The sequence below is a fragment of the Bos indicus genome, chromosome 2 (assembly GCF_029378745.1).
Source record: "Bos indicus isolate NIAB-ARS_2022 breed Sahiwal x Tharparkar chromosome 2, NIAB-ARS_B.indTharparkar_mat_pri_1.0, whole genome shotgun sequence".
Taxonomy (NCBI): Eukaryota; Metazoa; Chordata; class Mammalia; order Artiodactyla; family Bovidae; genus Bos; species Bos indicus.
In genome coordinates, this window is record NC_091761.1 from 119,284,933 (window position 1) to 119,310,094 (window position 25,162).

Here is a 25,162-nt window from a genome sequence, read left to right on the forward strand (position 1 = left end):
CAAGTAGTTTTTATCCATTGTTGAAAGGGCAAATGAATTGTATAAATTTTAAAATGTGCAAGAGCTTGAAAGAAAAAACTTGCCCATGATCCACCACAGTGAAAAATTCTCTGATACAGGCTATTCATTTGTTATTTGACCAAACCACGTGCTTTTAACTTTTAGAATCTTTTCTTAATGCAAGTAAGAAATATTACTAGAGAAACATCAGAAAATAAAGTTTGCTCCCCCCCAAAATTAAGTCACTTATCATCCCACTACCCAAAGATATCTTGTTTTGCTTTTTTTTTTAATCTTGTATTTCTTTGACCACTAGTACTTCTGAATTTTGTCTCATGGCTATTAGTTATTTAGATTTCTTTGGTGAATGGTCTGTTCTCATTCTTTGCATATTGTGTTATTTGGAATATAATGGTGTCCTTTCAATCTGGGATCTTTATACAGTATAGATATTAACCCTGTTAGGGTATTTGTAGCAAATATTTTTTGTTTGTGGCTTGTACTTAAAAATTTTTTTAGATTACTTTTTGACATGTTTTTATTTTTTAAGGAATATTTATTTATTTATTTGGCTGTGCCAGGTCTTAGTTGAGGCATGTGGGATCTAGTTCCCTGACCAGGGGTCAAACCCGAGCACCCTGCATTGGCAGCGCAGAGTCTTAGACCACTGGATCACCAGGGAAGTCCTTGACCTATTTTTAGACTGATTTCCCCCACCTTGGAATTTCTTTACTGGCTTCTATATTTAGAAAGTACGTCTTCCCCAAATCAAGTATTTGCAGTTTACTTATGACCTCTCACTCTCTCTCTTTGTAGTTTTCATCTCCAAGTGAGAGTAAGAAACTAACCCACTGTTTTTCCAATACTTAACCGATTGTCCCAGCACCATTTTGTAGCTCAGCGCTCCACTGTCCCTGTTCTGTGTCCCCAGGGCAGTCTGCTCTGTGCCAACCTACAGGAGAAAACCCTACCCTCCTGCTCCTTGGGGCCTGCACGTCTCTGGCCACCAGCACTCACACAAAAGCTCTGGCAAACAAGGCCTGATTTCTGATGTTGTGGAGGTAAGGGGTTTACCTTAGAGACCTCAACACAAACAATTTAAAAATTCCCTCTAGATGTTTCTGTTCTCCCCAAGCCTCACCTGCTCCACCCCCAGAGAGGCCTGACCTTTCTCCCCTTCTTGGTGCAGCCAAGGAACTTCAAAGCCCTCACCCCTTCTCTCCCACAGAACAGCCTGGCTGTAGGGCTCCCAGCCCAAACCCAGCTCTTTCCAAACAAAGCCTCACCTCTCCAGATAACCACGTTCACCTTCTTAGAAAGCAGGGTGACGTCCTTTGTCATTTGAGAATGAATGCCTTTGGGGTCTCAGCCCCTATCCCATGGGGCTTATTAACCTGCTTCTCCCAAACAAATCCAGTGTAGGTTCTAAGTGGAATTCCCACACCACCTGCTAATGGTTGGAGCTCCAACTCCTTAAGTGTCTCGAACACGCAGGAAGTGGGAGTCCTGGCAAGGGGCAAAAACTGCAGTTTCCCCTTAGAACACTGGGGTTCCGGGTGGCTGCCCTGGGAGCGAGAGCTACGATGGAGCACCCATCAAAGACTCAGGCCCCAAGGTGGTCTCACGGGCAAGTGGGGGCCATGGGCACCCCCCTCATCATGGACAGGACCCCAGGGGATTCTTGCAGACAAGAACTGCAGGCCCACACTTGCAGGAACCGCGGTGGAAGGCTGGGGAGTGGCCCCATCCCAGTGGCCACCTCAAGGTGGTAGCACCGAGCAGTGCCCATGGCAAAGGCACCGATCACAGCAGGTGTAGAAAAGCTGTAGAAACATCAGGTACTGGGGCAACAGGGCTGGTGGGGCGGGGGAGGGGGAGGAGGGTTGCCCCAGAAATGATCACACAGGTTTGTGGAAACAAAGTTCTGACCTGCTCCAAAGGGGTGCTGGCTGCTAAATGTCAGTTGGCCTGATCGTGCAGGGGTGAAGAGTGTGGGCTCAAACCAGACAGCCTGGCTTGTACCCAGGTCTTCCTCTACCTGAGCTGCAGTCTCCCCATCTGTACAAAGTGGTAACAATACTTAACCACGAGACATCGTTGGAGGACAAGTACATGGTGTCTGAGCACGTGCTGAGAGTGATAACAACTGGACATCACCATCACCATCACCATCACCGTGAGAGGCTATCTTAGTTTCCCACGGCTGCTGAGGCAAATAACCGCAGACTGGGTGTCTGACAACAACACAGAGTCATTCTCTCACGGTTCTGGAGACCCGAGTCCAAAGTCAAGCTGTCAACAGGGCCACGCTCCCCTCTCAAGGCTCCGGGAAGGCCCTCCTTGCCTCTTCCAGCTGCTGGGGGTCTCCAGGCCTTCTTTGACTTCCTTATTCGGGTGTGTCATCTCTTAGATGCCGCATGTGGAGTCTTTAGCTGTGGCAGGTGAACTCTTGGTTGTGGCATGTGCAATCTAGTTCTCCGACCAGGGATCGAACCCAGGCCCCTGCATTGGGATCACTGAGTCTTATCCACTGGACCACCTGGGAAGTTCCTACAGTATAGATACTAACTCTGTATGATATTTGTGTGAGTGTGCTGGTGTAACAGGCTTCCCACTCACTCAGTCTACCATATTGCTTAGGGTATTTTTATTTTTATTGCCATTTACCTGTTTTTGCTTATATGTATTTTCTGATTTTGTCACAATAATCAGAGTCTCTTCTGAACATTTTGCTTCATTACCTGCCAGGCTTTTCCCCAATAAATAGACTTTCTTTAAATGTCTATTATAATCACCAAAGAGTGGATCTTTTCTGTTTCTTGACCAGCATCTATTTTGCCTTATTTTGGTAATGGCACCCCATTTCCTCTGGGGGCCAACCTGATTTCCACTTACAGGCCTTGTGTTTCAGGGGGGCTGACCCCAAGCCCCGTTCCAGGCCTGACCAACCAGGGTTTGGTCCCCAGGCTGTGTTGACTCCTTCATAGAAGGCCCATGGTACTCAGGGCCTGATGTTTGCTGTTAATTACCAAGGACCAGGATGTCTGCACTAGCCTGAAGGTGCTAGCAAACTGCACCCAGAGGAATCTTCCCAAAAATCTAGCCATCAGTGAGAAAGGGGAAACCGAGAGAAGGAGAGAGAGAAGGCTGAATCTTGAAGGCATCGCTGAACTCTGTCTGTGCAGAAACTTTCCCTTAGACTTCAGGCTTTTGTGAGCAACTACCAGTCTTCTCAATCATTCCTTCACAAAGTATAAGGTTATCTCACCCGCAACAAACTTGGGTTTGCCCTGTGACCTCTCAGATGGCCGCAGAGCATTCATGGGGAGAAGAAATACTTTTGAGCCTGGTGCTGGGAGAAGTGACAGCAACTGTTACCTACTGATGTGGCTGGATTATGGTAGGCCTTTCTCTGCATTAGCTAGTATCCTTACCATGCTGATCATTCAATATTTTAATATCTCTTCTGGGTATAAAATAGTGCTGGAGAACTTGACTTCTGAAACCAGACAGGGTTCAAATCACAGATTCAGTGCTTATTGATATGTGCCTTTGAATAAGTCACTTATTTCCTCTGAGCCTTAGCTTCCCCCTGTATAGAATGGGTATAATAATGGATGGCACTTACCTAGAGGTGACAGGGTAGTTGGAAGGATTAGATATTTAGCTCCTTCTTCTCTCCATGATAAAAGTGAAAGTGAAGTCACTCAGTCGTGTCCAACTCTTTGGGACCCATGGACTGTAGCCTACCATGCTCCTCCGTCCATGGAATTTTCCAGGCAAGAGTACTGGAGTGGGGTGCCATTTCCTTCTCCAGAGGATCTTCCCAACCCAGGGATCGAACCTGGGTTTCCTGCATTGTAGTCAGACGCTTTACCATCTGAGCCACCAGGAAAGTCACATATCTGCTTATGATAAGCAGTCACTAAATATTAGCTGATAACCCCAGGGGAAGCAAGACACAACAGATTGGAACCTTCACTCCAGCCACCTTCTTAATGAAGAGCACAAGCTCGAATAGGTTTATCTGGGTCCACACATTTCCAGAGAACACTCGAGGGTTTACAGATCCTTTGTTATTCTCTGCCCTCTCAGCCTAGCTAAGCAGGGAGAAAATGGAGATTGTTTATTCCACATCACAGGGTTAACCCCTGTATTAGCACATTTGGGCTTCAGATTCAGTGTCCAGCGAAGCCTGCTTCCTGGTTCATAGATAGCTGTTTTCTAGCTGCATTTCACATGGAGAAGGGGGCCAGGGAGTCTGTGTGGTCCCTTTTATAAGGGCACTAATCCCAGTCATGAAGCCTCCACCCTCATGACCCAATCAGTTCCCAAAGTGTCCACCTCCAAGTACTATAGCTTTCAACCATACACACTTTGTGGTGAGACACAAACCTTAAGTCTGTAGCTCCCCACAACCAGGACGGACAGTCAGGGCTGGGAGCTGCCCAAGCCCCTCCCCTTCCCTTGTGCCGACTCACCACTGCTGCAAAACTGAGCCTCTGCAGAACTGGCCAAGTGAGTCACCAGTGTGGGCAGAGAGGTGCTGGGAGGGGTCCCTTATGACATTTATCACAAATTGACATCTGCATCCCACCCTTTCATGAGAGCCACAGGATCCTGATTCCTGGTGGGCACCTGCCCCTGTATACAACCTTCCTGCTTTGCTAAGACACTTGCCTGAGTCTCCTTAGACATCTGCAAACATGGCTACAAACAGCCCCACAGACTCAGCCCACTAGGGCAGCCACTCCAGAGGCACAGGACCCTTGCTCTGCAAGTACCTGTGACATCGCCAGCTTTGACAGTCCCCTGTGACCTCACCATCTGGGGAGCTCAGCCCAGCAGGGCCATGGCCACTCTCTCAACCAGCACAAGTAACAAAGGGCCTAGATGACCACCGTGCCCTCGGGAGAGGCCAGAGCCACCAGCACCCCTCCAGATGGGGACAGCAGGTCTACAGACATCCCAGCAGTGGGGTCCCAAAGTCAGGTCCCCCTCCTCGCAGATGACCTGGTGTCTCTTGATGCTGTAACATCAGCCGAACGGCAGGATGTAGATCAGGCCTCCATTGAACCAGCCACCTCGGGGACCACATCAGAGTCCGGGGATGCAGATAAGCATGAAGCTGCCGAGGGGCAGGCCCAGGAGCCCAGGGAGGCCACAGCCCTGCCTGCTGACCCGGCCCCAGGTGCCCTAAAAAATTCCCTGGGCTTCCAGAACCTAGTGCAGAAAGGGCTGCTGCAAGATTCCAGCGGGACTCAGAATCCTCAGATTTTCCAAGTTAACTCCCTGGTTGAGGAAGCAACGCCACAAGCAGTGGCCACCCCGGACAGAGAGCAGGAGCCAGCAACAGCCACCCCAAGTGCCGAGGCACAGTCCCCCCAAAATGTGGAGGCTCAGCCCATCGTGAGCACCGCAGACCCCAAGGACCAGCTTGACCCTGGGACTGCTGACACCCCTGAAACTGTTGAGGAGAAGCCAGAGGGTCCCGAAGCCTTGAACCCTGACCATGATGCTTCGCTGTCAGCCCCTGCCTCGCCAGGCCCCGGAGCATCGGCCCCAGGGACGGGTCCCCTGGACTCCACTGCTGGCGAGGAGAACAGCTACATGCGCTCCATGACCAGCTTGCTGGGCGGGGGCGAGGGGTCCATCAGCTCCCTGGCAGATATCCTGGTGTGGTCCGATGCCACCATGGGCCTGGCCACAGGCTTCCTGGCCACCGGCCGTGGCTCTGTGTCAGACCTGTTGCACAGCCCAGGGCCCAGCCTGCGCTCCGTCTCCAGCATCCTGGGGAGAGCCAGCTCTGCCCTGTCCTCCAGGCTGGTGGTGAGGACCAGATTGGCCCTGCGCTCCGTCACCCACGTGCTGGAATCAGTGGAGCAGAGGACCATCGAGGGCATCCGTTCGGCCATGTACTACCTGACCAGCCATCTCACCCCACACTAGGCCCATGCCAGCCCCTACTGGGACTGGACCCCATGTTCAGCAGCTTCCCAAGACCCCAGGGACACTCCTGCCCTGCTGTCTCACCCACCCCTGCTCTGGACAGCTCTCCCCACACTGGGTAATAAATCACTGGCCAGCGTTTATTTTCCAAGCGCCGGCCTCCTCCCTTGTCTGTGCAGTGGGCACAGGGTGGAGGGACAGGAGGGGGCTAGGGTGTTCTGGAAATGGAAAAGTGCCCTTCTGAGGGCTTCTTAGCTTGTCCCACTCAGGAGCTGGGAGCCAAAGTGCAGAAAGAGACCTGCCTTGGGACTGACTTCCCGAGTGGCCCAGTGGCTAAGACTCTGAGCCTTCCAGTGCAGGGGGCACAGGTTCAATCCCCAGCCTGGGAACTAAGATCCTGCATGCCACGTGGCATTGCCAATACAATTTTAAAAATTAAAGAGAAAGAGAAGGGCCTGGGCAAGCCTGGGAGGCCAGGTGTGGGGAGCTGTGGGCGCTGTCGCTCAGTCATGTCTGACTCTTTGCGACCCCATGGACTGTAGCCCGCCAGGCTCCTCTGCCCATGGAATTTTCCAGGCGACAATACTGGGGTGGGTTGCCATTTCCTCCTCCAGGGGATCTTCCCAACCCAGGGATGGCACCCGCATCTCCTGGGTCTCCTGCACTGGCAGGCGGATTCTTTACCACTGCAAAAATTGATCTAGTCTGGACCTCTAACCAGGTAAGTGCATTTCTGAGGAAGCGAGACCTGGCCCTTCTCTGGGGCTTCCTGGATTAGCAGGCTCAGGCCAGCTTGCCGGGCTCTCTGGTAGTGGGGTTGAGAACTCAGAGCAAGACCAATGTGGGTTCAAATCCCAGCACCCTTACTGGCTGTGGGCCAATCCGTTCACCCTCCTGAACCTCCAATTCTCCTCCATAGAACCAACAGCAAACCCATACCATGAAGATATTCTAAGACATAAGGAGAACAACGCAGGTCCTAACACATGATGTCTGGCACTTAATGAGTTCACATGTGTCAGCTGCCACAATTATCCTCCAGCAGACGGTGGACACAGTGGGAAGAAGGATCCTGGTAGGGTGGCCAACCACCCTGCTTTGCCTGGGGTTCCTGGGATGTGAGACTTTCAGATTTAAAACCAAGAAAATCCCAGGCAAACCAGGATAAGTTGGTCACCTTAGACCCAGGTCTCTTGACGTGGTTTTGACCCTTGTCTGTGATTCTGTCCACCTTGACAAGGGAGCCACCTACTTTGGAAGGCCACCAGACCACCCTCTGGCTGGACACAGTGCCAACCTGGCCACGTGACTTGGTGAGTGATCTGGCTGGACATCAGCCCCGACTCTCGCCCTTGGCTGGGTGCCTTACATGGGTCACAACCCACACACCTTCCCTACAGCCCTGGCCATGGAGTCCTTCATTCACCCACCCTTCATTCCCAGCAGAGTCTCCAAATGGGAGACAACCTTGGCGGGAATCAGCCCACTGATGGATTGTTTGCCCTTCACAGTAGTTCTTTTTTCTTTTTAATTTATTTTATTTTCCGCTGCGCTGGTCTTCATTCCTTCACTCGGGTTTTCTCTGGTTGTGGCAAGCGGGGACTACTCGTCATTGTGGTGGGACGGTTTCTCACTGCAGTGGCTTCTGTTGTTGTGAAGCACCGGCTCTCCAGCGCCCGGGCTTCAGCAATTGTGTCGCACAGATTCAGTAGATGTGACTTGAGGGCTCTAGAGCACTGGCTCAGTGATTGTGGTGCTCGGGCTTAGTTGCCCTGAGGCATACGGAATCTTCCAAGACCAGGAATCGAATCCGAGTCCCCTGCATTGGCAGGTGGATTTCTTATCCACTGCCCCACTAGGGAAGTCCAAGCCAAGAGATTTTAAATAAAAACTGAGGACGTCCCTGGTGGTCCAGTGGCTGAGAATCCACGCCCCCCATGTAGGGGGCCCAGGTTCGATCCCCAGTCAGGGAACTGGATCCCACATGCCACAACTAAGAGTTTGCATACTGCACCAAAGATTGAAGATCCTGTGTGCCATGGCTAAAGCCTGGTGCAGCCAAATAAATAAATACTTATTAATGGACTTCTGCTTCTCTTGAGAAACCTAGGGGCCGTCTTTCTTCTGTGCAACCTGCAGCCGAGCTGCCCACTTTAGAGGGAACCGCCTGCCTTACATCAGGACTGACGTCACTGGCCTGACCCCCAGAGGCGTGCACTTACCACCCCTCCCCAGCACATGCTTCCTGTGAATAAGTCTGATGCCAGGCCCCAAGGGCATAAAACCAGGTGTGTCTACCCCTTCCCTCAAGGAGCTACCACTTTCTGAAGGTGAGCTGCCCCTATGGAGTGAAAGCAAGGAATCCAAAGGAGGGGGGTTGTCAGTTCAGATTCCAGGATCAGGGGCCCTCTGAGGCAGGCCTAAAGAGAAGAAGGATGTGTCCCCAACAGAGGCAAGGACGACAAAAGTAGAGGCAGGCATGGTGGGTGCTCAGTGAGGAGGGTGGCCCAGCAGCTCGACCTGCCCGGAGTCCAGAGCAGAGGAGACAGAACTGCTGGGTGGACCCCAAATGCTTTCAACAAATATTTTTAAAACAGCGAAGGCAATGGCACCCCACTCCAGTACTCTTGCCTGGAAAATCCCATGGACAGAGGAGCCTGGTAGGCTGCAGTCCATGGGGTTGCTAAGAGTCGGACATGACTGAGCGACTTCCCTTTCACTTTTCACTTTCATGCATTGGAGAAGGAAATGGCAACCCACTCCAGTGTTCTTGTCTGGAGAATCCCAGGGACGGCAGAGCCTGGTGGGCTGCTGTCTATGGTGTCACACAGAGTCGGACACGACTGAAGGGACTTAGCAGCAGCAGCAGCAAGGGCCACTATTGGGCTTCCTAGGTGGTGGTAGTGGTAAAGAACCCGCCTGCCAATGCAGGTAGGCCTAAGAGATTCGAGTTTGATCCCTGGGTCAGGAAGATTCCCTGGCGGAGGGCACAGCAACCCACTCTAGTGTTCTTGCCTTGAGAATTCCATGGACAGAGAAGTCTAGCAGGCTGCAGCCCATAAAGTCTCACATAGTCAGACACGACTGAAGTGACTTATCATGAACGCACGCAAGTGCCACTCTGTTCCCCAGGAGGTTCAGTGGTAAAGAATCCACCTGCCAATGCAGAAAATTCAGGTTCGATCCCTGAGTCGGGAAGATGCCCTGGAGAAGGAAATGGCAACCCACTCCAGTATTCTTCCCTGGGAAATCTCATGGACAGAGGAGGCTGTCCATGAGGCTATAGTCCATGGGATCACAGAGTCAGACCCAACTTACCAACTAAGCAACAAGAACAAAGCACTGCTTTAGGCCAGGCACTGCCAGATCCTGAGACTGCAAAGGCGAACGAGAGATGGAGGCCGAGCTCGACCCAGGTTAGGGGCAAGGATTAGCCGACTAGCACAATTGCCAAGTGCCGGAGTGTTTGCACCCAGGCCTCAGCCGTGTCCTCAGGGCTCTGTCTTTCCAGCTTGGCCCCTCCTGTGCTGGCTCCATTCTCCAGTGCTCAGATGCCTTCCTGGAAAGAGAGGCTCTTGTTCCCCCTGGCTCTGGCGGGAGAATCCCAGGGGAAGACACAGCTCCGATGCTCTGCTGAGCCAATCATGGAGGCCACGGGAAATGAAATAGCTTGTTGCCTGGAGTGGGCCTCAAGTCCACCTCTGGGGCTGGGTCAGTCCAGAAATGGGGGTTCCTCACAGCAAGGGCTGCTGGACCAACACCATTTTGTGTGTTAAAGCCAGCAGGGTTTCAGACTCCCCTGGGGTTACAGTGGATAAGAATCTGACTTGCGATGCAAGGGACGTGGGTTTGGTCCCTAGTCCAAGAAGATTCCACATGCCTCACAATTAAAGCCTGGGCACCACACCTACTGAGCCCGTGCTCTAGTGCCTGAGAGCTGCAACTACCGAAGCCTGCGAGCCCCAGAGCCTGTGCTCCATAGCAGGAGAAGCCGCTGCCATGAGAGGCTTGCACACTGCAGCTGGAGAGTGGCACCCACTCACCACAACTAGAGAGAAGCCTGTGCAGCAACGAAGACCCAGCACAACCAAAATAAATAATTATTATAAAAATTATTTGTAAGCAAATTATTTGCTTACAAATAATTTTTTAAAAATAAATAAAAGCTTCCACACCCATGAAGTTAAAAAAAAAAAAAAAAAAAGCCACCCGAGTTATATAGAGCATGCTTTGCCTACATTGCAGGAGACCCGGGTTCGATCCCTGAGTCGGGAAGATCCTCTGGAAAAGGAAATGGCAACCTACTCCAGTACTCCTGCCTGCAAAATCCCATGGACGCAGGAGTGTGGTAGGCCACTGTCCATGGAGTCGCAAAGAGTCAGATGCAACTGAGGGACTTCACTTTCACTTTCACTTTGGGGGTCAGGCTACCTTGAGTCCTGGCTCCTCCTCTTCCTAGCTACGTTCCTTTCATCCCACATGTGTCGGTCTCCTCATCTGTAAAATGATGATACACCTGCCACATCAAGCTGTTGTGAGGAATAGATGAAGCAAGGGCTTGGAAATGTGCCTGGCTCACTGTTGAGTACCATGTACGTGTTAACGATCACTGTGTTTACTGGGACAGAAGCGTGCTATGGAGCTGTGTGCTAAGGACGGAATTTCCCTGCCTGCTCCTGGCCTTTCCCTTTGTAGTGTGATTAACTGTGGTGTTGGCAAATACACCTGGCAACACGTCATCTCTGCAGGTGGGACCCCCCAGGCATCCAGGTGCTACTGTACCTGCAGGGTCAGGGCGGTACACTCAGGAATGAGGAATCCAACACAGGGGCTCATGGGTGCACCCCAACTCTGGCTGGAGTGAGAAAGGAAAGGCCCAGAGTCAGGGACTTGGAGAAAGGCCCCATTTCACAGGCCAAGAGGAAGCAATTCATAAGAGACAGGAGCACTCAGCAAATGCGGGTGATCCAGCCTATCACAGGCACATGCACCCCTGTGTTGGATGGATAAATACTAAACTTTTTTTTTTTTTTTGGCTGCACCACGCAGCTTACAGGATCTTAGTTCCTCAACGAGGGATCAAACCCTGGGCTCTGGCAGTGAAAGTGCCGAGTGCTAACTACTGGATCGCCAGGGAATTCCCTGAACAACTATGGACCTATTGGGCAGGGGCAGCTGGTAGGGACAGAAGGTGGTGTATAAAGGGAAAAAGAATGAGCCGTCGTCAGAACAACAGGGCAGTTGTATGGGGGGTACTCTTTGGTGTTGAGAATTGAGATACAACAAAGTTATAAGTTCACCCCAACAAAGCCGGTGTCTCTTCAGTTTCTTGTTTATATATTAGGGTTAACACCTGACAGCTACCAGCATTTCTCTAGATCAACAGCAGTCTTTTCGGGTGTGTATTCTGCCTCTGAGAGATTGACCAGTAAGCAGAGGTTTTGTTTAAAGAAACATTTAGGCTCAGCTAAGAGCCACAGAGGGAGAAGGCAATGGCAACCCACTCCAGTACTCTTGCCTAGAAAATCCCATGGGCGTAGGAGCCTGGTGGGCTGCCCTCTATGGGGTTGCACAGAGTCGGACACGACTGAAGCAACAGCAGCAGCAGCAGCAAGAGCCGTAGGACACAACACCCTAATCTCTGAGCCCAGCCAGGGTGTGGCTAAGGGTAGGACACTGACAGTCCTGGGAGATGGCAGAGGAACGCTGTGGCCTCAAGAGGAGGGCTTGGCTGGCGGGTCTCTGGATGGGCAGGAACCACAGATGCTGCACTGGCCCTCCCTGTGGAGTCCTCACGGGCACTGTGGTGCTAGATGAGGGCCAAACCTCCATTTCCTCACCTCTAAAATGCCTGTGATCAAGAATGCATTCAGTTCAGTTCAGTCGCTCAGTTGTGTGACTCTTTGTGACCCCATGAACTGCAGCACACCAGGCCTCCCTGTCCATCACCAACTCCCGGGGTTCACTCAAACTCATGTCCATCGAGTCAGTGATGCCATCCAGCCATCTCATCCTCTGTCGTCCCCTTCTCCTCCTGCCCCCAATCCCTCCCAGCATCAGGATCTTTTCCAATGAGTCAACTCTTCGCATGAGATGGCCAAAGTATTGGAGTTTCAGCTTTAGCATCGGTCCTTCCATTGAACACCCAGGACTGATCTCCTTCAGGACGGACTGGTTGGATCTCCTTGCAATCCAAGGGACTCTCGAGAGTCTTCTCCAACACCACAGTTCATTCTGTAAACCAATTATCCTTCAATAAAAAAATTAAAAAAAAAAAAGAATGCATTAGAAAAAGAACAGCATTTAACAATAGGTCTGTGACAAATGTTAGTTTTCTTCCTTCCTTGGGGCTTTCTGCATTGTCTGTCTATATACTGGTCAGGAGTCTCTTCATTAGAAGTGACAAAAACCCACAGATTTGACAAGCTGGGCAGAAAAGGGCTGACAAGGAACTGACTTTCGAGATGCCTGCTGTCGGGTCACAAAGCTGTCAGATACCTCCATGGCTGTGTCCTCTACCTCCCATGGCAACTCTTCTCCGAGCTTCTGCTTATGTCAGAGAACGAGGCTCCTGGAGGCTCCAGGTCCACAGCCTTGCACTTCCATGACCAAGAGGAAAGGTCTGTTTCCTGCTCCAGTCTGATAAATTCCAAGGGGAAGGACTCTGGTTGGCCCAGCCTGGATCACATGGTGGAAAGGTCAGACCTGGTGCCTCTCTGAGCAGGCAGCTCTGGACATCCTGAGCCACGCCCCTCCCTCCCAGAGATGAAAAGCAGGAGCCAGGCAAACTGTCCTTTTCTGGCTGCCTGGGGTTCCCCACTGCAGGTGGCACAGCCCTGACCTCCCTTTCCACCCACATCTGAAGGCTCCCCTGCAGATAAAAGTCACTTTTCCCACAAAACCAGTCTGAGGCTCCAGATGAGGTCAGATGTTCGCACAAAGCCACCCAGAGCGCAGTCCTCAGCTCTACGCCCTGAAGATGCCCACCACAACACTAGAGTTTGTCTGTGAATCCTCTGCCCACAGTCAGACTGTTTCTGAACCATGTGTTTGGAAAGAGCTGAGGCATTCTGAAGTGTTCTCCTTGCAACTCCATGGATTGAAAATTCTTCCTTTGGATCTCTGAATTCTAAATATTCATGAGAAAATAGGATTCGCCTAAAACACCTGGTTTTGTTTCTGACCACCTGTATATTATTGGGTGTGTTTTAGTTGCTCAGTCGTGTCCAACTCTGCGACCCTATGGACTGCCACCTGCCAGGCTCCTCTGTCCATGGGATTCTCCAGACAAGAATACTGGAGTGGGTAGCCATTCCCTTCTGCAGAGGATCTTCCCAAGCCAGGGATTGAATCTGTGTCTCCTGCATTGCAAGCAGATTCTTTACCATTTGAGCCACCAGGGAATATTAAGTGCTTGTCAAAATGCAGTTTTCGATGAAGAAAAACATCTGCCACGGTAGGCCTCCAGCGCTCTGAACTTGGACAAAACAATCAAGGTGCTCTAGCAAGAGGAGGTGGTTAGGATTATTCCTGGCCAAAGACGGTTAAGTCAAGGCAGAGAGGGAGGCAGGGCATAGTGGCGGATTGCTGCTGGCCCCTGGAAGGTTCTGGGCTTGGGGATTCCGCATTGTATAATCTGCTATGGTGTGAAATGGAGATGGGGCAACCGCGGAACAACACCCACAACAGAAATTTTGGCAAGCTGTCAGGTAGGCTCTACCCTCCCCACTCCCCCCTACCCAGGGGTGGCCTGGCCAAACCGCAACTAGCACCGGCAGGCAGGCATGGGGGTGAATGTCACAGCACAGACGTCAGAGGAAGGTGGAGGAGGGAACCAAGGATGGGAGCAGAGTGGCGTGAGCAGGGCCCAGTGTCTCCTCCCACAAGGCAGGTAGCCAAACACTGCTGAGATGTCCTGGGCGATGGGTGTGGGGGGAAATGTCCCATGCTGCCACCTGCTCCGTCTCCAGAGCAGGATCCCAGGCTGGGAACCGAAAAGGGGGCAGGCAGGTGGGTGACGGTGAACAATGGCCTCTCTGGAAGAGGGATCCCACTTGGCTGCAAGACGCACTTTAGGCCACCACGGGGCCCTCGCCAGCCGCCCTGAGGCCAGGAGGCGCCGTTTCCCCCGCTAGGGCTGGTCCCCTTCCGTCGCGGGGAGGAGCGGAGGGCGCGACCAGGCAGGCGAGGGGCGAGGAGGACAGGGAGGCCCGGCAGCGCCATGCCCAGTCCCGCCGTCTCCATGGCGACGGCTACCTCACCGCGGAGGCGAGGAGAGCTGCAGGGTGAGTCTTTGCCGGTTGCTACGCAACGGCCCAGTGACGTCAGGCGATTGAGTTTGGTTCCCAAGGTAACTGGCTGGGCAGCTGGGCCGGGAACTATTTGCGTCTGTCCCCCGAGGGTCTGCGGAGCCTCCGGGGTCTGGCGCAGCTGCGGAAATGCGCTCCTGGCCCGCGGGCAGGCAGGAGACGGAACACAGAGGCCCTTTTCAGCTCTCGGAGACCCGCGACCCAGGCGGGGCGGGGTCTGCGCCCAAAGCAGGACGCCCCCACTCTGCTCCCTGTCGCCCAGGTTTTCTCCCCACTCGGGGGGCCCCGGGACCGCCAGGCTTTATCCTATTTATAAATGTTCGGCTGGGTGAACTCCTTGAAGTAACGCACTCCTGTTTGGAGCAGCCGAGGCTCACTGTCACCTCACTGGCACACAGTGGGCGCTCTGCACGCGCTTCCCATGGGACTGCAGATGTTCCCCTGAGAGAGGATATTGTTCCAACCTGGAGTGGAAGAAGGGGAGGGACAAGACACCACAGGAGCAGAAAAAGCATCAGGTGTGCAAAGACAAAGCCATGACCTAAATTTGCGCCTGAGAGCTGGCCCAGGCCCAGGAAGGTGGGGATGAGAGGTGGGGAAGGGAGGGGTGAGCGGGTCCCCTCAGGACTCAGCCCCTAACTGGGTCTCAGGACTTAAGTGACACAGTCTGTCCAGGCCTCTCAGGCTCCTTCCTCCGTATGCCACCTGTCAAAACAGAGTACCACCCAAGCCTCTCACAGTCTGTCTCCAGGGAGCCGTCCAGTGGGCCAGACCAGGCTGGACTCAGGGACACAGATATCTGAACCCAGGCCAGAGAGAATGAGCCAAGCACCCACATCCTGGCCAGTTGTTAACCCAGGAGCCAGGGGGCACTCTGCCGGTCCCAGCCAAGCGGGGCCTCTACTCCATCCCTGTGGCCCTTCCTGTCTCTTAGTCTCACTGATGGGGGCTTGGAAGACAGGAGGCACCAGGCATCTCTGAAAGACCAGCCTCAGGGGCTGGCTTCCTGGGCCTGGTTCTCAATTGAGAAAAGCCTGCAGCCTTCATCCTCTCTTCCCCTCGGGGTGGAGCAAGCTCCATGATCCCAGATTCACACAAAGACCTGTTCAAGGATCCCCCCCAGGCCCACCTCCCCCAACCTGTCTTCTCCCAGATGGGCCCTGCAGAACAGGCTCTGGGCCCAGGAACCAGAGCTGGCGAGCAGAACCAGCTACATAATGTATGGGGCCCAAGTGAAGCAAAAATACAAGGCCCCTTCTTCAAAAAGTATTGAGAATGTCAAGACCACAACAACAAAAACAAACAAACAAGAAAACAAAAATGAAATTAAAAAAGGACATCAAGACAGGGATGGCGAAGCATTAAGCCAAGCCCGGAACCCCATGGGACTGCACAGGGTACAGACTCATGAGGCCAACCTAGCTGCTGTGTCACCGACACCAAGCAAGGCTCCTTCCTGGGCACAGCCCGCCTCTTCCTTCTCTCAGGTCCCTCTGCTGGCCTCTCCCCATGCTGCTGCTGGCTGCTTCCTGGACCACTGTACACACCATCCAGTCAACACAATGTGAACATCTAGGGTGGCCTCAAAGAGGCTCACAAGATATCACATGTGGGGGCGGAGGGGTAAACCTGGTGCTTTCTTAGCAAAGGACCCAAACCACAGAACACTTTCAGAAATGCTCATTCTTGCAAATGCTGATTGTCTGATTCCCTATTTCGAGTTGAACAAAACTTGCTCTTGGAAAAATGTGAGGGTCATCTACCTAAGATGATGAAATGTGAAGTGTAGCAGCTGATGGATGATAAGTTGACACTGATTAACAGTACAACACAGAAGAACAAAAGTCACGGTCATGCCTGTGGTCTACATCCCACCCATGATTCATCCCACTCTGTCTTCAGGGAACCAAGGGAGAGAACTTCTGCTTCAGCCCATCTGGTTCATCTCTACCCTGGGATCAGGGCTGGCAAACCCCTCTGCTGGACTCCCTGCACAGCCCGCCCCCTCCACCAGGCTCTCTGATTCCTGCCCTCCTGCCAGGGTGAGTACCCCAACGTGGGCGCTGTGCTGCACCATCCAGGTCACCTGTAGGCCTGAAGGACTTAGGGTACCCCAGAGCTGGGAGTACAGGCTTCAGACAGAAGGACCCTCAGCTGTCAGCCCTCTCTGGGGATCACCTCAACTGAAGAAAGTAAAATATCTTGGCCAAAGCCAAGAACATCACTTGTTTAAAGCATCACTCTGGCTACGGGGAGGAGAATGGATTCACCACATGCACCCCCTTTGGCACATGTTAGCCCTTTGGCCCAATTGCTAGGTTTTAACCTCCATTTGTGTGAGATAACTAATTTGCCACTTGAGGTTGGAACCCAGCCCTTGGACTGTTTGGATCCTTGCACAGCCTTGCACTGACTGTGTGTGTGAGTCACTCGGTCGTGTCCAACTCTTTGAGACCCCATGGACTGCAGCCTGCCTCTGTCCATGGAGTTCTCCAGGCAAGAATACTGGAGTGGGTTGCCCTTCTCCCTGACCCAGGGGATCTTCCCTACCCAGGGATCGCACTGCAGTCGGATTCTTTACCTTCTGAGCCACCAGGGAAGCCTTGCACCGAGTAAATGCTCAATGAACATTTATGGCTCACAATCTGCTGACACTTCTGTTTCTGCAGTGATCTCTGGGAGTCTTGCTTCTCAGACCAGCATCAGCACCACTTGGGAGCTTGTAGGAAATATAGAATCCCAGGCCCCACACAGACCTCCTCAATCAGAATCTGTGGTGTAATAAGGTCTCCCAGAAATTTGGATATGTGGGAAAGCTTGAGAAGCACTTCTGATGAGTAGAATAACTAGAGGAAGTGTGGGAAGTGGGAAGTGAGCCAGGGGGCAAGCCCAGATGTATATAGAGGGCTCACTGCAGGGAAGGGAGGTGTTATCCCTTAAGAGTGCTGCTCACCCTGAGTCACAGAGTCTGAGAAGAAAAGGGACCAGTAATAAAGCTCTTAGTGGGTGCTTTCTATGTCCCAGACACTGGTTTCTCCACCTTTATTATTATCCAACTAATTCAGCCTTCACAACAGCCCTATAAAGTGGGATCACTGTGTCCTTACAGAAGATAGAGAAACCGAGGTGAGGCTGAGATTGTTCTAGAATCTTCAGCAGGTACACACTTTTGGCTGTACCTGGTGTTTAGGGCAGGGTCTGTTCTGATTGGTCGCTGCCTGTCCTACTGGTTGTTCAATGTTTTGAGCGTTGCCCTGGTTACACAGCTGGATGGAGGAGGCAGGATCCAAACCAGCCCTCTGGTGCTGGAGCCACGCCCCAAGCCAGGATCCTCTATCCATCTGGGGCTGTCACCACCCAGAAACAGCACACCTCAGGGACGAGTAATGTGTGTCAAAGTGCTGTGTAAGCTGTAAAGCACAGTGTAAATGCCAAATGGATTCCTCCGGGACAGAAGTGAGAGAAGCCTGTTAAAAATGGAGAAGCGGGGTTGTGAGAAGGCAGACCAGAGGCTGCTGCGGGGAAGCAGAATTCTCTCTGGTTGCTCAACGGGGCAGCTGAAGCAAGATGAAAAAGCCTCCCTGAGTGGAGCCCCAGGATCAGCCCATGGAAGCTCTAACTTGCCAGAGCCCCGATCAGGCACCAAAAGCAGTAGCCCCCGTGAGTCCTCCTGGAATAACCGAGCCCTCCCGATATTTCCCACAAGGGGGCGCTGCTCCCCAACCTACGTCCCACTGGACCCCACCTGCTCTCAGGAAATTAGGCCTTGGAAGGAGTCCTGGTGAGCAAGCTCCAGGGGGCTTTGAGAAGTGGAAAAGGAAGGCAGGCAGGATGGAGGGAGCCTACGGAGGAGCTCTTGTTACCACTTTACAGATGAGGAATCTGAGGTCCAAAGATGTCGGATCAGATCCCCCAAACCAGGAAGTTAAGGAGAGGTCGGGTCTGGGTCATTTGATTCCAACCTCAGTTCCCAAGGAGACCACAAGTGGCTGCCAGCTCCTCTGACCCTGTCCTGTCACTTTGTGCCTGTATTCTGTATTCTGGGAGGTGGCTGGAACTCCCAGCACAACTGGATTCCCACAATTCCAACAGCCAGACCTCAGAAAGACAGCCCTGTTCCTGAACTTTTTGAGGTGGTGGGCTCCCTGCCCTCCGGGTTTCAAGAACCCCCACCTGCCACCCCAACCTAGCAGCCTCCCCACTCAGGCAGAACCTGAAGTCTCTTCTCCCGAATCTGGCTCTGGGCCCCCCAGAATCATGTCCTCTTCCACGTCCCCTCCCCACCCCAGGGACCCCCATGGGTTCACGTTTGCACCCTGGCGCCCCACTGCAGGCAGCAGCACAAATAAACAAGGGGACGTTTGAGCCTGTGGCTGGGGCCAAACCGGGCACCAGGGTTTTTTTTCCTCCGCTCCCACCAACTCCTTTTATGGTCTCTGGGTCCAGTTCCTTCTTCATAATAAGTCGTTAACTGGAAAGGCCTCAGAAGTCACTGAGCCCAACTCCAGCCAACACTTTCCTTTTCTAAAGAGAAAAAAAGTCTTTACGCCTCCCAGGCGTAAAGTCTCTAGGCGGGTTCCTAAGACCAGGACCGGCAGGCGGCATCCTGAACGGGAGGGAAACTCTAGCCCTGAGATGGGATCCTGGCACACACCTGTAAAGTAGGGAGGAGGGGGGACCCTAACCGCGGCGTAAGATTCTAAGGTCCTTGCCTCTAGCTCCTGAGGTTCTGTCACCTGCCCTGGGGGCCGCCAAAGAAGCATCTAATCCGCCCCGCTCGGTAGGACGCTTTCTTTCCCTCTGTCCTGGGAGCTGGGGTTAGCTCGCGTGTCGGGGAGCACGTGCGTGTATATGATCATGTGTGTACAGAGGCGTGTGAGCCGCCGCACACGCGTCCGCGCCCTGGCCTGGGGGTGGTGGGGAGGTGTCTGTGCGCGCCCCCTAGGGGCCGGCCACCACCCGCTGCCGCAGCTGCCCAGTGGCCGTGTACAGCCCGCGTGTACCCGGCGCGCACCAGGCCGGCCACCCTCCCATCCCGGCCGAGAGCACGAGGGTATGCTGGCGGAGCCAGGATGCGCGCCGCCCCCAGAAGCAGGGTACTTCTGGTTCTCGGTTCCCAGGCCGCCCCTTCCCGCCCGGCATTCTCTGTTTTCCCGGGTCTCCCCCTCTGCCCGCGAGGAGCGCTCCCGGGGCGGGATCCGAGAGCAGCCCCGCCCGGGCGGGCCGGCGAGGGTGGCGGGGCGGCCGGGCGCGCGCCGCCCCTCCCCTGTCGCCCCCGCCCCGGCGCCCCGATGGGTTTTTCCATGACTGCATCCGGCCACGGGCCGTCTTTGTTCCCGCCATCCGCGGCCGTGCCTGCAAGCTGGCCCGTCTCTCCCCCGCGCGCCGGGGTTTTTCCAGGGCTCAACTGGAGCATGGAGGAGCCGCCTTCCCGCCCCCGGCCGAGCGGCGGCCCCCACGGGACCCTGCGATCCCAGACGCACCGCACCGTCCGTTCCTTCCCCGCCGCCAAGGCCTGCGGCCCCTGAGCCCGTATTTGTGCGCCTAGTTGACTGTCACCCGGCTTGAGCGCTCCTGCGTTTCGTTACGCGCTCTTGGCGCCCCGAGTCCCTCCCAGGCTGCACCTTGTGAAGCGAGGGTCGGGCCGGTGCAGTGTCTGCAGAGCCTCCAGCTTGTGTTGGGGGCTCACATTTCTCCCCAGGGGCAGGCGTCCCAGAGGGGCACCCGAGCGCGCGCCAACGGTCCCATCACAGCGAGAGATCGCCGTGTGTGCCTAGCGCGCGCTGACAGCTCGAGAGCAGAAATGCGCCCGCCCCCACGGGAAAATGGGCACGCTCGCGGGCAGCAAGCGCCAGAGCGCGGGGGGCTCCTCTGTCCCACTCCCCCAAGGAAGGGGAAACCGGCAGGCGGAAAGGGGGAGAGATAGGAGATGCGGGGGCGGGGGGTGGTGTTCGAGGGAGTGAGGACAGGCACGCGGTTTCCATGTGCCCCGTGGGGACTGTCTGCAGCCTGGTTCTGCACTGAGCCGCCTTCATTTGTCTGCGAACCGGCGGAGCCTCCCGGCTATTACCCTGCCATGTTGGCGGGAAATGTGTAAGAAACACTTTTTTGCTAAGCCCTGCTGAGAAGCCAGACTCCCAGGGTGGCCTGCGGGCTGGGGTACAGGGATGAAGGGGCGTCTGGGCAGAGGAAGGGGTTCTGAATTAAGAGGGTGTCTGGCTCTGAGAGTTTGGGAACTCTGACGGGTCCCCTCCCCACAGCCCGACAGGAGGCAGCCTCAGAGGGCTAAAGATCTGGAGGTGGGGCGGGAGAAGGATGCAGGGTAAGGGACCCCCAGATCCGCAGAGACCCGGAGCCTCCTGGCTGTGAGGAGTGGAAGGGAGGGTCCCTAGACCCCTCTGAGTGCCAGTCTCTTCCCCCGCCCCTGGTGCACCATCTTGTCTGCTGAGCAGTCTTGGGGAGCCCACTGTTCTGAAAGGGCCCTTTCTCCAGGTGTGTCTCTGTCGGTGGAGCCCACTCGGTCCAGCCCCTTCCCCTATTCTCTGCTCAAGAGAACTTCGGCCACCTCTACCCACTAGTCCTCCCAGGACCACGAAGTCTTGGTTCCTGGGCTTCCTCCTGCTCACAGGTTAACACAGAGGCCCTTGCCCTTGTGGAACTAGTGGAAGGTTCCAGAAGCTGAGACAGGGCACCTTGCCCTCCACCACAGGGTTTCTGTCTGTCCTTGGGCAGGGTCAGCAGTGGGGACAGCAGGTTAGAGAATCTGCCAGCGTTAGCATCCTATTTGCTTTTACCTTGCCCTCAGTTATCTTGTCGACCACTGACCTTCGGCCTTCCCAGGTGGCACTAGTGGTAAAGAATCCGTTTGCCAATGTAGGAGACACAAGAGACCACTGGTTCGATCCCTGGGTCAGGAAAATCCCCTGGAGAAGGAAATGGCAACCCACTCCAGTGTTCCTGCCTGGAAAAATCCCATGGACAGAGGAGCCTGGCAGGCTACAGTCCATGAGGTATAAAGAGCCGGACACGACTTACCGACTGAGCACTCAGGCACAACCCTTCAATCTCCATGATCTTGCTCAAGTTGAGAATTTTAGGCCCTGCTTAATCATCCCTTAGTTTTCTTATCTATAAATGGGTAAATGGTGCCTACTCTCCTGGGTGTTTATATGGGTTAAAAGAATGTATATGAATTTTAATGAATTTAATGTATGTAAAAAGCCTGGCATATGATGGTAGTGGTGGTTTAGTCACTAAGTCATGTCCAACTCTTACGACCCTATGGAATGTAGCCTGTCAGCCTCCTCTGTCCATGGGATTGTCCCAGCAAGAATACTGGAGTGGGTTCCTATTTCCTTCTCCAGGAAATCTTCCCAACCCAGGGATCGAACCCGAGTTGCCTGCATTGGAAGCAGCCTCCTACATTGCAAGGGGATTCTTTACCCCTGAGTCACCAGGGAAGCCCGAGCCTGGTACATAGCAGATAACTAAACAAGCATTTACTGTCCTTATTAGAAGTTAAGTAACTTGTCCAAAGTCATACAGTGACTAAGCTTAGTGCCATGTGACCTCAGAGCCCAGCTTCTCACACTGTGCTAGTGAAACTTTGCAGTAACGATATCTATAATGTAGGGGAAACAAAAGGTGCTGGGGGTCAGGAGACATTTTTCCAGGGAAGGACCAAACTCATAACAGTGATATCTGACCTAGTTCCCGCTTTATGGCTACTATCTTTGTTTTATGTTTGTCAATCAAGAAAGTTACGACAATCAGATAATCACGTTGGTGGAGAAGACTCTCAGTCTTTCCAGCAGTAATGTGAATCCTATAACATGTCTTCATCTCATATTTATCAACTTATCTATGCCCCACATTTTAGTGAATTCTGTGGGGGCAGGGAGAGCATTCTTAGCAGGAACTGTTTGCTCACTTCACTGTGTATGTCTATGTGACCTGATGCTCTTATTTGCCAAAAGGAGTAGTTCAATTAGAGAGCGGTTACTACCTGATGAGGACTTACAGTGGACAGATGTGAGGTGGCCCCATGAGCCTTCCTCCTGGGTGTGAGAGGGAGGCATGGATGTGTGGCACTTGTTCTAACCAGTAAAATAGGGCAAAGGTGATGAGATGTGTGGTTGTGTGTGTGTGGTTGTGTTACACTAGATGGTAACAACCATCTTGCTAGGGTACCCCCTCCCTTACTGACTTTGAAGAAGTAAGCTACCGAGCTGTGGACTGCCTGTAGAGAGGGTGGGATCCCAGCTGGCACCAAGCAAGAAACTGAGGCTTCTGCCTGTCACCTGTAAAGAACTGAATTCTGCCAACAGCCACGTGAGCTTGCAAGCAGATTCTTCCTCAGTCAAACCTCAGGTGAGACCCCAGCCCCGGCCAACACCTTGACTGAAGCCCTGCTGAAGAGCTCAGACTCCCGTGATAAACTGAATAATAAAGGCATATTGTCTTAAGATGCTATGTGTGTGGTGTTTTGCAGCAACAGAGAACTGACACAGGACCTAGGGGTGAAAAGTGCTACATGGGACTGTCATGGGGCACAAAAAAAGAATAAGGAGCCCAGCACTTAAGGAGCTTCCTGGCAGTCAAGATGAGAAAGGAAATACAGCATGGTTTCACCATTGGACAAAAGGAAAGTAATGTTTCTAAAGAGGCGACTTGGCTCCTGATGCTAAGAAGAGCTTGTCATGTGGACAGTGGACTCTATGACCAGAGCATAGAGTCTACAGGACCTGGACCTTCCTGTATTTCAAGATCCTTCTTCATCCTGCCTTCCTTCTTGCCTGACCTATTGAGACATCACACCCTCCCATTCGCTACCCTCTTCTCCCTTTTCTGCCTGTTGACTCCTACATTGAAGGACCAGCTTGGTCCTGTGGCCTCGTCTGTGAAGGCTTCTTCAGTTCCCTAGCAGAATTAACTGCTTCCTCCTGATTTCTCAAATGTTTGTTATCAGAGGCATGTCATATTATTCATTGTAATTATTTATTGAACACCTACTAAGCATTAGGTCTCCTGTTAGGTGTAAGATATAGTCACAAATACAGCACAGGGCTGTCTTTGGAGCCTACAGCCTGGTGGTGGCACGGCTGTCATGGGCCCCTCCTGTCCTCCACTTAGGGCCAGGCCCTTTCAGCATCCTCAGAGCTCACCACAGAACACTGCAGCCACAAGTCTCCGTGTTGGTTAAGTGAGTGACCGAGCCTGGGCAAGTCTTCCTCTGAGTATCCCCTGATGGGTTGCTGACCTCTCAACAAGCTTTGGGGCATGAGTTAGCTATAAAATATGTCCCCAAATAGTTGAAGCTGTTGGATATTATGATTTAGTGATGACCGTGTGATCTCAACATTCAATATGTTGACAATGAAACTGACTTAGTTTACCCGTAATGGGGCTTTTGGGGCTGACGGTCATTAATCAGTAGGTTCAGCAGTATTTTAAGTTTGATCAGTTCTCAGCAGTAGTCATGTACCGATGTGAGAACTGGACCATAAAGAAGGCTGAGCGTTGATGCTTTTGAACTGTGTTGCTGGAGGAGACTCTCCAGAGTCCCTTGGACAGCGAGATCAAACCAGTCAATCCTAAGGGAAATCAACCCTGAATAGTCATTGGAAGAACTGATGCTGAAGCTGAAGCTCCAGTACTTTGGCCAGCTGATGTGAAGAGTCAACTCACTGGAAAAGACCCTGATGCTGGGATAGATTGAGGGCAAGAGGAGAAGGGGACGACAGAGGATGACATGGTTGCTCAATGGACATGAGTTTGAGCAAACTCAGGCAGAGAGTGAAGGACAGGGAAGCCTGGCGTGCTGCAGTTTATGGGGTCACAAAGAGTCAGATGTGACTTAGCGACTGAACAACAACAACAGTTCTCAGCAGTATGGAAGGAGACAGGGAACATCCTGTGCCAGTGATAAGAGATTTATGCATCTAATTTATCTTAAAAATGAAGGTCTTAGGAATTCAAATTCCCTGGTGGTCCAGTGGTTAGGGTTCCAAGCTTCCACTGCTGAGGGCACAGATTCAATCCTTGGTCGAGGATCTAAGATCCCACAAGCCATGTGGTGCAGCCAAAAAAACATTAAAAATAAATTTACAAAATAAAAAGCTGAAGGCTTTTAGCAGCAAGTCAAAAAGAAAGGGGACCAAGTCATGGCCTTGCTAATCCTTGCGGCTCATCACCACACTTAGGTGTTTACAAGGTGGGATATACAATTCCCTTGCAACTAGCGGCAGCCCTCTTAACGACTTCACAAAGGACTGCCCACCTGCACTGTCAGGTGGAGGTTTGGAAACGTCTGAGGGCCACAGAAGGCACAGACGTGGCATTTGGCTGTTGCCACAGGGAGCTCCCACTCCGTCCTCCGATACCCCTCCCCTGATTTCCTGGCCAGCCCAGGCAAGGCGTGGCCTCCTTGTGCTCAGTTTGCTGAAGAGTCTCTCTTCCCAAATACCCAGCCCTCAGGGAGGGGGTGGGATAGGCCTCCATTTCCCCCAGCAGTGGGGTCCTGCCAGCCTCTTCCAGGGCTCCCCACGGGGTCCTGCATTTGCTTTGTGTCTTGGATGGATTTTCCTGGCCGTGGCCCATCCTTGCACCTGGGCCCTGCATTATCTTTGCTCAGAATCTCCAAGCCACTGCAAACTCCTCCAATGGGAACCTCCGCCCCACTCCCAGACACTGACCAGGGCCTCCTGGGGCCTTTCTGCTGTGTGACGAGGTTCCTGGAATCCGCCTGGAGCTCGGCCTCACTCCCTGGAACTTGTTTACCGCAGCCTCCCTCGGGGACTTGTGGGAGCCTTTTCCGCAGTGTCAGGGAACCTGTTTGTGCTTGTTTCCTCCCTTCCCCAGTTTGCCTGCCTTCCTTCCTGGGCAGAGCGGATGTCCCCTTTTAA

At 53.1% G+C, this 25,162-nt stretch overlaps 1 protein-coding gene and 2 long non-coding RNA genes across 3 annotated transcripts; 2 read left to right on the plus strand and 1 right to left on the minus strand.

Annotated features, from left to right (window-relative positions):
• Window positions 1-4,827: 4,827 nt before the first annotated feature.
• On the plus strand, window positions 4,828-6,100 carry TEX44 (testis expressed 44). Its single transcript, XM_019985670.2, has one exon. The coding sequence runs from the start codon at window positions 4,894-4,896 to the stop codon at window positions 5,947-5,949; it is 1,056 nt and encodes a 351-aa protein (XP_019841229.2). The 5' UTR covers window positions 4,828-4,893; the 3' UTR covers window positions 5,950-6,100.
• Window positions 6,101-11,263: 5,163 nt separating this feature from the next.
• Window positions 11,264-13,751, minus strand: LOC139177619 (uncharacterized). The gene is made up of 2 exons (XR_011562138.1): window positions 12,448-13,751; window positions 11,264-12,199 (listed from the first exon to the last, which is right to left on the minus strand). It is a non-coding gene; the product is annotated as an uncharacterized lncRNA (long non-coding RNA).
• Window positions 13,752-13,760: 9 nt separating this feature from the next.
• LOC139177621 (uncharacterized) lies at window positions 13,761-16,902 on the plus strand. Its single transcript, XR_011562141.1, has 2 exons — window positions 13,761-14,234; window positions 16,161-16,902. It is a non-coding gene; the product is annotated as an uncharacterized lncRNA (long non-coding RNA).
• The last annotated feature ends 8,260 nt before the right edge of the window (window positions 16,903-25,162 follow it).

What these genes read in the sequence shown, in the direction of transcription:
- TEX44 (XM_019985670.2), top strand. Translation starts at nt 4,894, where the DNA reads ATGACCACCGTGCCCTCGGGAGAGGCCAGAGCCACCAGCACCCCTCCA.